Consider the following 14,324-nt stretch of genomic DNA (forward strand, 5'->3'; position numbering starts at 1 on the left):
ACAGCCCAAAAGATGGCATTGGCGTACTTTGTACGCCGGCCACTCCATTGCAGGGTTAAAGCTATTTCTCCCCTTTTTATTTCAGACACAGTCAAATCCTTAGAATGGTTGTTATTGTTATTCTTACGTACATTCTTACAAAATCTGAATATCCATGATAACATTCTTACAATTTTCTTAAATGATGAGAAATACTTATAGTACCATCCAATACAATTATCACTCTTTGCCAAAGTAACAATAACTGTCTTACGTATTTCTGAATTAACCAAATCCTCATCTGGTTCATCATTAGATTTAGGCCAATTTGCCTCATCTTTCCGTAACCAATCAGGTCCCTCCCACCATTTTCGTTCTATTAATTGATCTGCATAACAACCTCTAGAAAGTAGGTCAGCAGGATTGAGACTACCAGGGACATGTCGCCATACAGTGGGGAAGGTCAACGACCTGATTTCTTGTATGCGATTAAAAACGAATGCTCCCTAACGTTGATTTCGCCGTATCCAACTTAAAGCCGTCGAGGAGTCAGTCCAACATGTAGGCCAATATCATTAATAACTGAAGACAATAACCTAGAACCAATATTACAAGCAAGAAGTTCTAATCGAGGAATCGTAATAGGTTTTAAAGGCGATACTCTCGATCTTGCGTGTACCGAACTAACCTTCACCCTTTTTGCCACTCTGTACTCTTAAAAAGACGCATGCACCATACGCACTCTTACTACTGTCACAAAAGAGATGTATACTCACATCTTCATTAATAGATCTGAGACCTATCCATCTAGGTATTTGGATACTGGATAGCAAATACAACTTTTTAAGCCAAAACCTAAACTTTTTGGTTAATTCATCGGGAAGAATATCGTCCCATTTAAGCCTTAAATTCCAAGTTTCCTGTAAAATTAGTTTTGGAATCAACATTACAGGAGCCATATGTCCTATAACATCAAACACCTGATGAGCTACTGCTAAAACTAGTCTTTTAGTAACTGGGTCATCCAATTTTATATCTTGACTTATTTTGCAGGATAAGGTATCTGTAACTGTATGCCATACAAGGCCCAAAACAGACACATCTCCTTCCGTGCTGGCACAACACTTCTTATATTGGATTTCCAGAATCTTAAATTAAAATGACCCGAAGCCATAATTATTTATAATTCATTTACAAACTTTCTCATTTCTATTTCTGAATCCATACTAGCCACACAGTTATCTACGTAAAAGGACGTTTTCAATATCTCTGCTGTATGACTTAAGCTTTCAGGAACTACACTCAAATGATATTGTATTGTAGGGGCCAATAAATACGGACTACACGTAATACCAAAAACTGCCCTTCTATGCCGATACAGGTCAACTTGTTCTTGATTATCCCTACTGAACCACATAAATCTCAAAAAGTCTCGATCTTTTTCCCTTATAGATATTTGCAAGAACGCTTTTTCTATTTCTTATTATATATAACGCTTTTTCACAAAAAATACAAGTATCAGACTTTTTATACTTTTGAAAATTTTCAATACACTTACTACTATTACTACTATTTGCATTAATTAGTTCACATGCAGTTGGAACAACATGTTTTGTGTCAAAAAACTTATTTTTCATATTACTTACTTTATCAGAACCCAAAACATCATGGGTAAGTTTAACTCTAAATTCAGTTTCTACTTCCCTTTTTAGAAAATCAATTAATGACTCCAAATCACTCTTACCTGTTGTTTCAGGTGACATACCTCGTTGTCTTTCCCAAATTTGTATTAAATCAGCAGGAAGTGCTGATTCCACTAAAGGAAATAAAACAACTGCAAATTTATCTTTAGTTAAACCGAGTGTTTCCAATGCGCGTAGTTGAGTTTGCAACTTGTCATAAAGAGTTAATAAGTCTATCTTTTATTTTTCATTGATTACCAGTTTTAATAGCTCTCTAACATAAATTTGAATTAAAACATTTTCATTTCCAAATCGTTCTTTGAGGTACTCCACGGATTTTTCGTAATTTTCTTCCGTAGCAGGAAAACTTTCCACTATTGCTCTTGGCACAGTCTCTGGTTTCGTAGATTGTAGTAGATAATGAAACTTGTCTCTCTTGTCGATGTGAGTATCTTCATGTATTTTACTAAACCTCGTCCAAAACGTCAACCACTTTTGGGAGTCTCCATCGAACTTCACCAGTTCGATCTCTGGCAGTTTCTGTTTTGCGGCCGTAACTATTCCTGATGAAGAACCGCTATTCGTTGATCCAGTAGAAGGCTGTGAACACTTATCCTTTTTCCTGTTGGCTCTTACTTTCAACGTAGATAATTTATCGTAATATTCTTGAGCTGCACTAAATTCTCTTTCGTATTCTTCTTCAGTACAGCTTTTTTCTGTAGAAGTTCCAAAAAAGAGTCATCTGTATTTCGTAAAATTTTATACTTCTCTGAAATTTGATCTAAATAAATTTCTAAATCGTCCAAATCCGGAGAATCTGATCATATCAGTTCTTCTAATTATTAGCCGTTTTCGTAAATACACTCCTAATTGCTTTCCGCTTCTGTTTTAGTGTTTCGAAATCATCCATGTTTGCACCTAGGAACTTCTCTTATTTTCGTAAATTATCAAGTGTCGAAGTCGATAATGTCACCCTGTGACATTCATCCTGGCTGGCTCGCCAAATTTGTTGCTTAACAAGTAAATCATAGGTTCGAAAATCTGAGCCGACACTTTTTAAAAGCACCGACATTTATTTTCACGCAATTTTTTATTCTACAAAATCTTAAATGCAACTAACTATCAAACAGAAAAGCAGATGTAGACGTAATGATGCATCTGGGCACGTGATCCTCGTGACAGACGAATTCTTTAGGGTTGCCACAGAAAGGCAGTGTGTCGCCACAATCATAGTTAGGCTTAAAAGTTATTGAGCACTCATTCGATATTTTGCAATTCTTTGCTTTTAACATGTGTATTTGAATAAAATAATTACTAATTTTAAGAGTTATATTTGAAGTGCTTTTTTAGAATCAGACATTTTTTGTCTTTAATTTAAAAATCAATTTGTCGTTTTTCAGCTGAAAAGGAATCTTTGCTAAATTCTTTATGTGCTGAATTGGAAAATTTCAAGCATGAGAATAGGCTTCTAAATACTAAGTTGCAAAGTCTGGAAGAGAAGCAGAAGGAATTACAAGATACAAACGAATCATTAGAAAAGGTTTAGTTATTTCCTATAATAAAAGTATTCTCCATTAGAAAATATATAACACATATTTCAGACTTGAAATGCATGAAAATGGTATACATACATGTGACAGTATGAATTATGCATTTCATTTTTAATATCATGTTTTGATGTTTCAACAGCTTCTTTTAGAAAGTAAACAAAAGATTCAAGAAATAAAATCTAAAGCTGCTTCTGATTTGGAAAATTTAAATGCTGCTCATGAGGTAAATAGGTTTTACAAATTTTCTGCTAAAAAAAATTTGTCTTTCAGATGAAGTGTGAATCTACTGAAAGCTGTCACATATTTCTGATTTTTTTTTCTTTTTTCATGGGAGGGATTTGACTAAGAAAGTAGAAGAAAATTCTCGAAGCATATTGAAATTTAACATTGAAATGAAAAACAATACAATTATTGTAATTATTTTATTAGATGTATATGGAAGTTTTGTGTATATTTCATGTACATTTAAATATGTTTTAATTTACTGAGAGCAAATAGATTATAAACAATAAAATGTAGCTGAAATGCTAGATTTATAAGAAGCAGTAGTGCTGGCAAAATGTTTGATTTTATTCCATATTAATTTCAGTTAGAAAATTAAACGAGTTCATTGCATTTTAGGCCCTGCCAGTAGTTGGATGTTAGACTGCTAAATACTTATAATTTGATCTAGCTTCAAACCTAGTGCAATGGGCTAGCTGCATGTGTGCTTTTTGTAGGTTTCCCTTTGTTTAACAGAAATATGAGCAAGTTTCCCTTAGAAAGTCCTAAAAGGCAGCTCTCCCTTTAGGCATATATCCCTTGTGTGCTTTATTATATCCAAGTAAGCTAACATACCAATGCATTTTGAAATAGAGTATGGTCCCTTTTCAAAAGCAAACATTATTCCATTTTTATATATTGATTTTTTTCTAAAGAAGGAAAATGCATTAAAATCAAAATAAATTAAAACCATTATTCCAAACTATGCTTGAATTTTTGTCAGTTATTGAAGTTCAAGTTTGAATTCTATTATCAGTGCTTTTTGAAAATAAATAATTTATATGGCATGAAATAAGTATTCTTAATTAAAAATTACTAACATATATATATATGTGTGTTTGAAAATATTATAAAAAAAGTATTCTTAATTAAAAATTACTAACATATATATATATATATTTGTGTTTGAAAATATTTTTAATATCAGTATTTATCAATAAATGTTATTAAAATCTCAATAAAGAAAAGATTAAAACTGATAAATATTTAATATTTTCAAATTACTTTTATTTCAACAATATTATGATATTATCAAAACTCTAAAATTAAAACTAATAATGATTAACTCTAAAGGGAAAACATGCAAAATTATTGCATATTATAGCTGTAGTTACAAAAGTAGCTTATCCATTGCAGATATTGCTGTATTATTATATAAGTTCCTAAATTCATGAAACTTGCATTCCACTTTATACCTTTGTTTCTGACTTAGGCAGTGCCTTTATCTTTAACCAAATACTCTATTATTCATCTTTTTTCATTGTTGTCTCACAGTATTATATATATATATATATATATATATATATAAATTACTTAAGCTTGTTAGTAAATTTGAAAATTTTGTTCCTAAGTTTTGTAGTTTTATGGTAATTTATATTTTTTGGTGAATGTTTTCCATTGAGAAGTTCTCTAAAATGTCTGCAAAATAGGTTTTGATAATTTCATTTCTTGTGTATTGAAACTGAATTAATTAATTTTCATATATTTTTCAGTATTATCCTCATGATATATTTCTTTCTTTTGATACTAAGCCACGCTTTCACCTCATAAGGTTTTCTGATGGATATGAGATATTTTACTTTTCTGTCTGGGATGATACATATTTCACTAACACTTTCATCTCATGGGGTATTCTAACCAGGATGGTACGCACTTCTATACCATGGGACCATGGGGTATTTCAGTTTCGGATGGCATGAATTTATTTTAATAATGCATGTCAGTATAATAACTAAACTAAAATGTAATAAAGTTTAGAGATATTTTGTGGCATGTTTTTGTGAAGATCTGTTATTTTATGTATGTTGATCTTCACAGATGCATATACTGCAAAATAGTCCTAAACTTTTATTTTTATTGGAAATGATAATCAACATTTTAAATAAAAGTTGTCTCCATTGTTATATAGTATATAATTGGGCTGCAAAATTATCTCGACTAAATAATTGTTTACATTTACTTTTTTTACTCTAAATTTCGAAAATTATCTCAAATGTTTTAAATTAGCTTTTAAGTTTTCTTTCTTTGTGATATTCTTTTGTAAATTTTTGTTCCAGGAAGAAATTCAATCATTTCAAAAGAAACTAAGGGAGAGAACATCATCATTGAATGAAGCAGTAAGCTCAGAATGTTACATGTTTTTAAACTTTTAATATATTTAGAAGCATTTATCTTCTCAGTAGTAATTTTTATTTCTTTGTTCAAATGAAAAGATTTAAATATATATTGATCATTCTGTGTTTTTGCTGAATATAGGTGCTATAACTTATTAATATTTTCATCTTAATCTTATTTTTATATTTAAGAAAATACAATATGAAATAAATTGAATGGGGGGAATTGCTTCATTTTTACTTAGTTCCCCCCTTAGTGAATGCTGACATTTTAATCATCATCCTCATAATTCTTTAGAGTAATACTACTAATGAACCTGATCAGGAGAAAGAAAACCTCAGGCAAGAATTAGAAAGTACCCTTGAGAAAAAAGATGAGTTGGAGTCAATCGTTTATCAACTTAAGAAACAGGTTAGTTAATAGGCTACTAGATCTTTAAAAAAAAAATAAAGAAAAAAAAGAAAGAAAGAAAAAGAAAAATTATGTAGATTTATTTATTGCAAAATGTTGCATTAAAATTATGTAATAAATTAACATAAAAGTGATTCATTTTGTAATTTGAATGTCCTAACTGAACACTGATTGGATAAAAATAAATTGTTATTATTATCTTATAACGCATATAACTGCACATGATTCCCATTTGAATAATAAAAATTATATAAACTATTATTCAGATATGAATCATATTTATCTACATTGAACAGATGTATTTACTTTTCTTGCTTTGTTTCTCCATGCATACTAAACAAATTTATTTACCAAATTAAGCACAAAAAAGTGAGTTTTATATAAAACAGAAGTATTTTGACTATCTTAAATAATTGTTTACTATTAATATAAAATTCTGTTAAGTAAAATAACTGAAGAATGCCCAAAAGCTTTAAAATGTTCTTTACATTTTGCATTAAAATCCCAAAATAATATTTTTCTTGACTTCTATTCAGCAGTTTCTCTTTAAATCTTAAATTTATATTTAAAACATGATTAAATGACTTTCTAATTTTCAACTGAATTTTCATAACAAATCAAAATAATATGTTTATAGTCATTGAATCATAATAGTTTCAGATCAGAATAATCAAATCTTTAAATTACAGGAAAAAAGGATTTTCACAAGATGCAATTAACAAACTATTAGCATACTAAAGCATGATTAAACAGATCATCACAAAATAATATTTTTCAAATATTTTTCTTGAAAATAATATTTTTCTTGACTTCTATTCAGCAGTTTCTCTTTAAATCTTAAATTTATTTTTAAAACATGATTAAATGACTTTTTAATTTTCAACTGAATTTTCATAACAAATCAAAATAATATGTTTATAGTCATTGAATCATAATAGTTTCAGATCAAAATAATCAAATCTTTAAATTACAGGAAAAAAGGATTTTCACAAGATGCAATTAACAAACTATTAGGACACTAAAGCATGATTAAACAGATCATCACCTAAATTGCTTTTTTGTGTCTTTTATCTCGTTTCTTTACTCTGAATATGCAAATCACTCTGAAAGTGTTGAAACTTGTGCAAAAAATACTTCTTATATAAAACACCTATTGTTTATTTGTGATTTATGCAGAATGAACATGAAATATGTTGTGTGCAAAGATGGACTCATCTGCAGTTTGGTGAGAGGTTGTTTTTGCCTTTGTTTAGTTGACTTTTAATTTTGAAACACTAAGCCACTCAATTCTAAACATTTTCATGTGCTAGTTTTTATGACTTTATGGTTGAACTATGTGCACACAAATATCATAAATGCTTACATGGTTTTGCATCTAATGGTTCTGTGAGACTAAAGGTGCATCCAAGAGATAATAAGAGGTTTTGTAAACAATAACAACATTTATTTACAAGAAAATATATGAAAATTTCAATCAATTAGAGATATATTGTTAGGCATCTCTGCCTTCCATGTCCTACACCTTTAGTATCCTGCCTGCCACTGACTATTGGAACGAACACAGTGCCCTCTAGTCAGAATGATGCTGGAAATATGTAATACTCCCTATTTGAACTCACTTGAGTTCACTTACCATTGAATTTCAACTACATTTACATTCAGGAACCATTTAAAATTACAAGAACAAAAATATAAATAGCATATTATATCAAATACAAAGCTTCAAAATTATTCAGTCACTTGACATACAAAAACAAATTACACTTTTAACTTCCAAAGAAAATTGTTCAAATATCAAGCCTTAAAATATAAGCACAATTAAACTATTATTAATACACAGATAGAACATTAACAGGTTGCGACTCAATTAAACTAACACAGTTAAGGATTAATTTCCAAATTATACACAAGTTGTACTGAGCGTTTTATTTGTCCTTTAGGAGTCTGAATAAGAAGAGAACGAACTTTTCCGTCTCTTCCTGGATATAGCTCTAAAATTTTCCCCATCATCCACATATTTCTGGGATAACGCTCATCATTAATCAAAACAATATCATTCACTTTAAATGAAACTATTTTACCTGGTTGTGGAGAAATATAAGCTGATCTTAGATTAAGTAAATGTTCCTTTCTCCACCTGTTCCAGAAGTGATTCAAAAGTGTTTGCTGATATTTATATTTCTTTACCAAAGAATTCCTATAAACATTTAAATTTTCATTTTTATGTTTTATTACAAGTAAAGACACCAACCTTTTACTGATAAGAAAATGAGATGGGGTGAGTGGAGAGGGTTCTGAGGGTTCGTTGTACAGATACGTGATATGCCTGGAATTAACCAGAGCTTCAATTTCCAAAAAAACAGTTTCCAATTCCTTCAAAGAGAGAGAGGATCGTCTAACAATTTTCTTTAAGCAGGTTTTAACCGTTCGTATCTGTCTCTCCCAGAAACCTCCCCACCATGGACTTTTTTCAACTATAAAATTCCAAACTATACCTTTAGAAGCAAACAAATTTTTAACTTGATCATTATCTATCTGATTCCACCATTTTTTCAATTAACAATTTGCTTTTTTAAAAGCTTTGGCGTTATCAGAATATATAGCGGAACATAATCCTCGACGAGAAACAAATCGTCGGAATCCTAACAAAAAAGAATCAGCACTTATGTTAAGAACTACTTCTAAGTGGAAAGCTCTTGTTACTGCACAGCTGAATATAAGTAAATAACACTGAATTAAAATCACGAACAAAAAATGGTCCGGCAAAATCCACACCACATACATCAAATGGTGGATGCTCTTGAATTCTATCAGGCGGTAAAAGGGCAACCACCTGCATTCCAGATTTCACTTTGAATCGTCTACAAATCAGACAGTTATTTAACACTTTTTTTACAAATTGACGACCTTTAACAATCCAGAATTGTTCTCGTAAATGTGTTAAAGTTGCATCAACACCTAAATGACACATTTTAGTATGAGAATCACAGATAAGTAGTTCAACAAATTTATCATTAGATGGAAGAAGCCAAGGATGTTTGGCTCGCATATCGTTACTTGAAAACTGTAAATGTCCCTTTAAACAAAGTAAGTTATTATCATCAAGTTCAGGATTCAAATTAAATATGCGTGAACTCTTATCGATAGTTCCTTTAGAAAGAAGTTGGTTAACTTCTGTACTATAATGTTTGAATTAGTAGGTTTGATCCAAAAACGCAAAGCTTGCTCGAGTTCTGGAGCACATATAGGTCCATTTAATTTTGTAGAATTAGGTTTAGAATTGTGCACAAACCTTTTAATCCAAGCAGTAACACACTAATCTACGTATTTCGCTGAAGTCATTAACGTCCAGTAATGACGACATAGGTAAGTTTCCATTAGCTGAACTGGTTACCATGGAATTAACCAGTGCAGTCCGTTGCTCTTTCACTATAACCCGTTCATCACAGATGTCATTAAAATGATGTAGCAATTCTTGAAGAGGCCACGAGTAAAGCGGTTTAGACAACCAGACAGGGCCTGACCACTACAGAGAACTTGTAAGAATCCTCTTAGCCGATTCTCCTCTAGTAGTAAGGTTTGCGGGATTGTTGGAGCCACTGCAATGGTTCCAACACTCTGGTAGAGTCAGCGACTGCACTTGAGCTACTCTGTTGGCGACAAATGGTTTCCATTGTGTAGAAGATCCTTTCAACCAATAAAGGACAATTTGAGAGCCGCTTCAAAAGAAAGTTTGTTTCACGAAATTAGGAAATAGACCTTGTAAATAATTTCCTAAACATGCAGCAAGGAGTGCTGCCATTAATCTTGCAAGAGCCAAAGTTTTTAAAGGAGCAACCTTACTTTTTGACATTACAAAGCTAATTTTGATTTGGCCATTGTAATTCATGTACCCTAGGAACGCAACAGCCCCATATGCCTTGGGACTGGCGTCACAAAAAGAGGAACTTCACTTATTTCTACACTCTCAAAAAACCTTCTTTCAATAGATACTGATTCAAATTCACAAAGTTCAGAACACCAGGTTTTCCATTTATTTTGTAGGTCACTTGGCAAATCTTCATCCCATTGTAGACCACGTTCCCACATCTCTTGCAGAAGAATTTTCACAGTGATTACTAAGGGACTAATCAGTCCACATGGATCAAATATCTTTGAAATAACTCTCAAAACTTGACTCTTGGTGATTCTAGCATCAATGGAATCCCTAACATCTCTTAAATCTAATTTAATTTTATCCTCAATCGGATCCCACTTCAATCCCAAGAAACCTGTTCCTTGCCCGAAGTCAGTATTTCCTCATATCCGTTTTCATTCCAAAGTTTATACAATTCCGGACAATTAGTTTTTAATTTCCTCAAATGAAATCCCGCTGCTTTTAATATCTCTATTGCCGTAGAAGTCAAATGATAAGCATCTTGAACGGTATTGGCCCCATAGCAGAGATCATCAACATAAAGAAAAGAATTTAACATGTCATAACATTTTGGATGATGTTCCTTAAATTTCTTTATGTGAAATTTCAAAACGCAAGCCAAGGAAAATGGTGAAGTAGTTAAGCCGAATGGGAGACAATTTAAATGGAGAGTTTCGATAGAATCACCTACCTCTTCGGGAGACCACAAAAATTTAAGGTATTTTCTATCTTCCTCCGCAATCTCTATCTTAAGAAAAGCTTTCTCTAAATCTCCGCAAAATGCAACTTGATATTCTCGAAATTTAAAAATTATGTCCAATAAATTTGCATAAAGATTTACTCCCGATTCTATAAACTCATTAAGAGATTTATTATTTTCATCAGCCGTACTGCTACAGTCATAAACAATTCTAACTCAAGTTGTTTCTTTGTCATCCCTAATTACCACTCTGTGGGGCATATAATATCTTGAATTTTTATCTTCATTAACACATTTTCCCACAATCTGACATTCTAACTGATCCGATATAATTTGTTTACGCTGGTCATAAATTTCTTGATTTTTATTTAGTTTGTGCTTTAACGAATCAAAACGCTTTTTCGCAACCTCATAATTAGAATTCAAGCCAACTGCAGGTCCCAAGTTTTCCTTCCACATCAATCTACAAACGTACCTTTCCCCATTAAATTCCAGAGAATTTTCAAATTTTTCAATCAATTGATTGTCCAATTCAGAAAAGTTTTGTTTGTGTGACTGAAATTCTTCTATTTCCCAAAATTTTTTCAAATCGCACAAAATGGAAGAAGAGTCCATGACTAAACATACATTTTCATAATTATTAGTCAATTTATTACTTCCTTCCACTCCCGCTAGTAACCAACCAAAACAAGAATTTATCGCAGTAATGTTTTCATTTAACATACTCTCTCGTCATAAACAACATCCCAAAATGAATCGCATCCAATAAGTATTTCCGTCTGACAGTCGCCAGAAAATTAATCAGCCAAAGGTAAACCTCTTTCCTTCAACGCATTGCGAATAGATAGATCAGGAATTTTCAAGGACAAATTAGATATATATTCCATTATGACAGCTTCTAACTCGTATGATTTCGAACTTTGATCCCTATTGCGCAACGTCAATGAAACGATACCGTATTCCTTCTCATGTGCCATTTTGTCTCTGAAAGCAAAAATAGCTATTCTTTCATAGCGTATTGGCCTTAATTTTAATTCTTTAACTAACTGAGATGAAATAAAACTTCGATGACTACCATTGTCTAAAATAACATTAGTTAAGACTGAATTTTTATCCGAACAGGCTAAAACTGTACATGTTTGTAAAAAAGGCTTATTTTTGGTACATATATTACTATGAGACACAGAAATATTCTCGGCGTTTTTATTAGATTTAGATTGTGAGTCATTCAAAACAGTTTCGCTTTCCACTTGCTTCTCACAACCTCTCATCGTAACATTACCGGGTTTATTTTTTCTACACACAGACTCATGATGAAAATTGCTTAAACAATTTTTACACGATATTTTTGCCCTGCATTCGCGAGACATGATATTTTTTAAAACAACACCAGCATCTAGCTTCAATCTTCAGCTTATTTATTTTTTGTTCTACATCCAATTTTTTACAACTTATGGAATCGAGATGACCGTCACAGAATAAACAAAAAATTTTTATTTGTGTATTTAACGCTGAAGTGGTTGATATATTTTTAGGCTATGAATAGTTTTTCTGATAAGTTTGACCACTTTGATAATTTTGGGAAAAGGATCGTTTTGTTTCGTAACTTTTTAGGGAGCTAATCACAGTTTCGGCAATTTCCCTAGATTCGACTTCATTCCTCAAAAACGTAATAATTTCCGAAACCTCACAATTCACATACCTGTTTCGTTTTCGGTGAAAATCTAACACCAAATCTTGTGGTAGCAACTTCAATAATATTGGATTCAATAAATGCCCATATGAACCCTCCGTTACATTTAATGAATGCAAATTTCTTATATTAACTTCTATTTCATCGTATAACTTACGCAAACCCTTAACATTAGACGAACATCTCACGGGTTCTAAGCTTAATAATTTAGTCATGTAAGAATTTATAATAGAATCAGTTCTACCATATCTTTGTTTTAAAAGCTCAAGACATGAGTCATAGTTTTTCTCATTTAATTCAAAACCCGCAACAACGTTATATGTAGGACCAGAAAGAAGAGATTTTAAATATTGGAATTTTTCAATTTTCGTAAGTGAATTGTTTGAACCGATTGCGATGTCAAAACAGTTTAAGAATTCCATAAATTTGCCAGAATCACCAGAGAATCGCGAAATTTCTAACTTTGGTAATTTTAAAGCCGTAACGGAGTTTTCCAAAACACTAGATGTGTTAAGAACTGAAGAAGTCCGCTGAACATTTTCTGCTGCTAATTCTTTAATTTTGCTCTTTAGTTTAATCTTAGCGAACAATATTTTGTCATTGTATTCTTCCGAAGCTTTTAATTCACTTTTAAATTTTTCCAGATCGTCTATGAGTGTTTCCACCTCTAAATCATTGCTTTTCAAGATCTGCTCTTTCGTTTCTAATAGTTCCAGTAGTTCTGAAAATGAACTTACGTCTTTAACACCTTTATCAAGCTTCTGCACTCTTTTAAGTAGTTTAGTAACACTAGCGTGAACGTTACTTCTTTTTTCAATTATTTTCGAAAGCTTATTCATATTAACTCAATTTGTGAGTTCAAAAGGTCTTACCTCCACAGTCAGTATGCAATGTTACGTATCCAAAAGCATATGTAAAGTATCCAGATTTCTCAGAAATATAATCCAGTAATGATGACTAATTACTTCCGATATTCCACATTCACGGACAAGATGCACCAATTTTGCATCTAATGGTTCTGTGAGTCTAAAGGTGCATCCAAGAGATAATAAGAGGTTTTGTAAACAATAACAACATTTATTTGCAAGAAAATATATGAAAATTTCAATCAATTAGAGATATATTATTAGGCATCTCTGCCTTCCATGTCCTACACCTTTAGTATCCTGCCTGCCACTGACTATTGGGACGAAAACAGCACCCTCTAGTCAGAATGACGCTGGAAATATGTAATACATGGTGCTGTGGGGAAATCTCCATCCCAAACTGCACTTTTACAAGTGGTTCAGTACATTGAAAAGGGGGTGATATTCTTTACAAGATGGAGATTGCTGAAACTAATTGGCTGCTGCTTTAAATGATCGAAACATTATGCACTTTCAAATTAAAAGTGCTCTGTTACTCAGCTACTGATAGGAATCTTCTTCATGTGTCAAGAAGTTTTGCAGTTGCTGGATTCTTCATCATCTGGTAGAATAACAAAAATAGACTGAAATGGAACTGATGGGGGGAACTGGAAGATTTGATAAAGGATGCTCAAAACATGTGACAAATCTTGGCTTTATAAATATGATCCATAAACCAAACACCTGTTTGCCCTCTGGGCATTTTCATTTGAAGATTCTCCAATCAAGCTTCCTAGAGCTATATAAAGGGTAATGGTGGGCTTTTTTTTTTTTTTTTTTTTTTTCTGTAGCCAAACTTATTAAAACTACGATACTAGAAAATAAAAGAGCAGTAACAGTTGAATGGTATACTATCACAAAATGCTCACCTAGTGTATAAGTGTATAAACATAAATAAGTAAATAATAAGAATTAAATTACTAAAATTCGTTTTGGAGAAGTTCTATTGCTTCACAACAGTATGACAGCTTACGTATCTTGAAAAGCAGAAATAATTATTTCTTTGATATTTATCTGTTTTAGTATTAATTTTCAAGACTTTCAGAGTGACCTTTGTGTAAGCTGCTGTAAAAGGATACAATCAATTGTCTGGAAAAGGATACAATCAGAAA

At 31.7% G+C, this 14,324-nt stretch overlaps 1 protein-coding gene across 7 annotated transcripts in view; it reads left to right on the forward strand.

Moving 5' to 3' along the window:
• Positions 1–14,324, forward strand: part of LOC118180898 (FK506-binding protein 15-like) — a 138,686-nt gene that overhangs the window by 81,443 nt on the left and 42,919 nt on the right. For all 7 annotated transcript variants that reach the window (XM_035349966.2, XM_035349965.2, XM_035349968.2 and 4 more), the window contains exons 21-24: positions 3,062–3,201; positions 3,351–3,434; positions 5,530–5,589; positions 5,885–5,998. In XM_035349966.2, the coding sequence (XP_035205857.1) occupies positions 3,062–3,201; positions 3,351–3,434; positions 5,530–5,589; positions 5,885–5,998 (398 nt within the window). The remainder of the gene's footprint in view (positions 1–3,061; positions 3,202–3,350; positions 3,435–5,529; positions 5,590–5,884; positions 5,999–14,324) is intronic.

This window comes from Stegodyphus dumicola, chromosome 1 (genome assembly GCF_044657685.1).
Source record: "Stegodyphus dumicola isolate Sdum_Otavi_A_Nest chromosome 1, ASM4465768v1".
NCBI lineage: Eukaryota > Metazoa > Arthropoda > Arachnida > Araneae > Eresidae > Stegodyphus > Stegodyphus dumicola.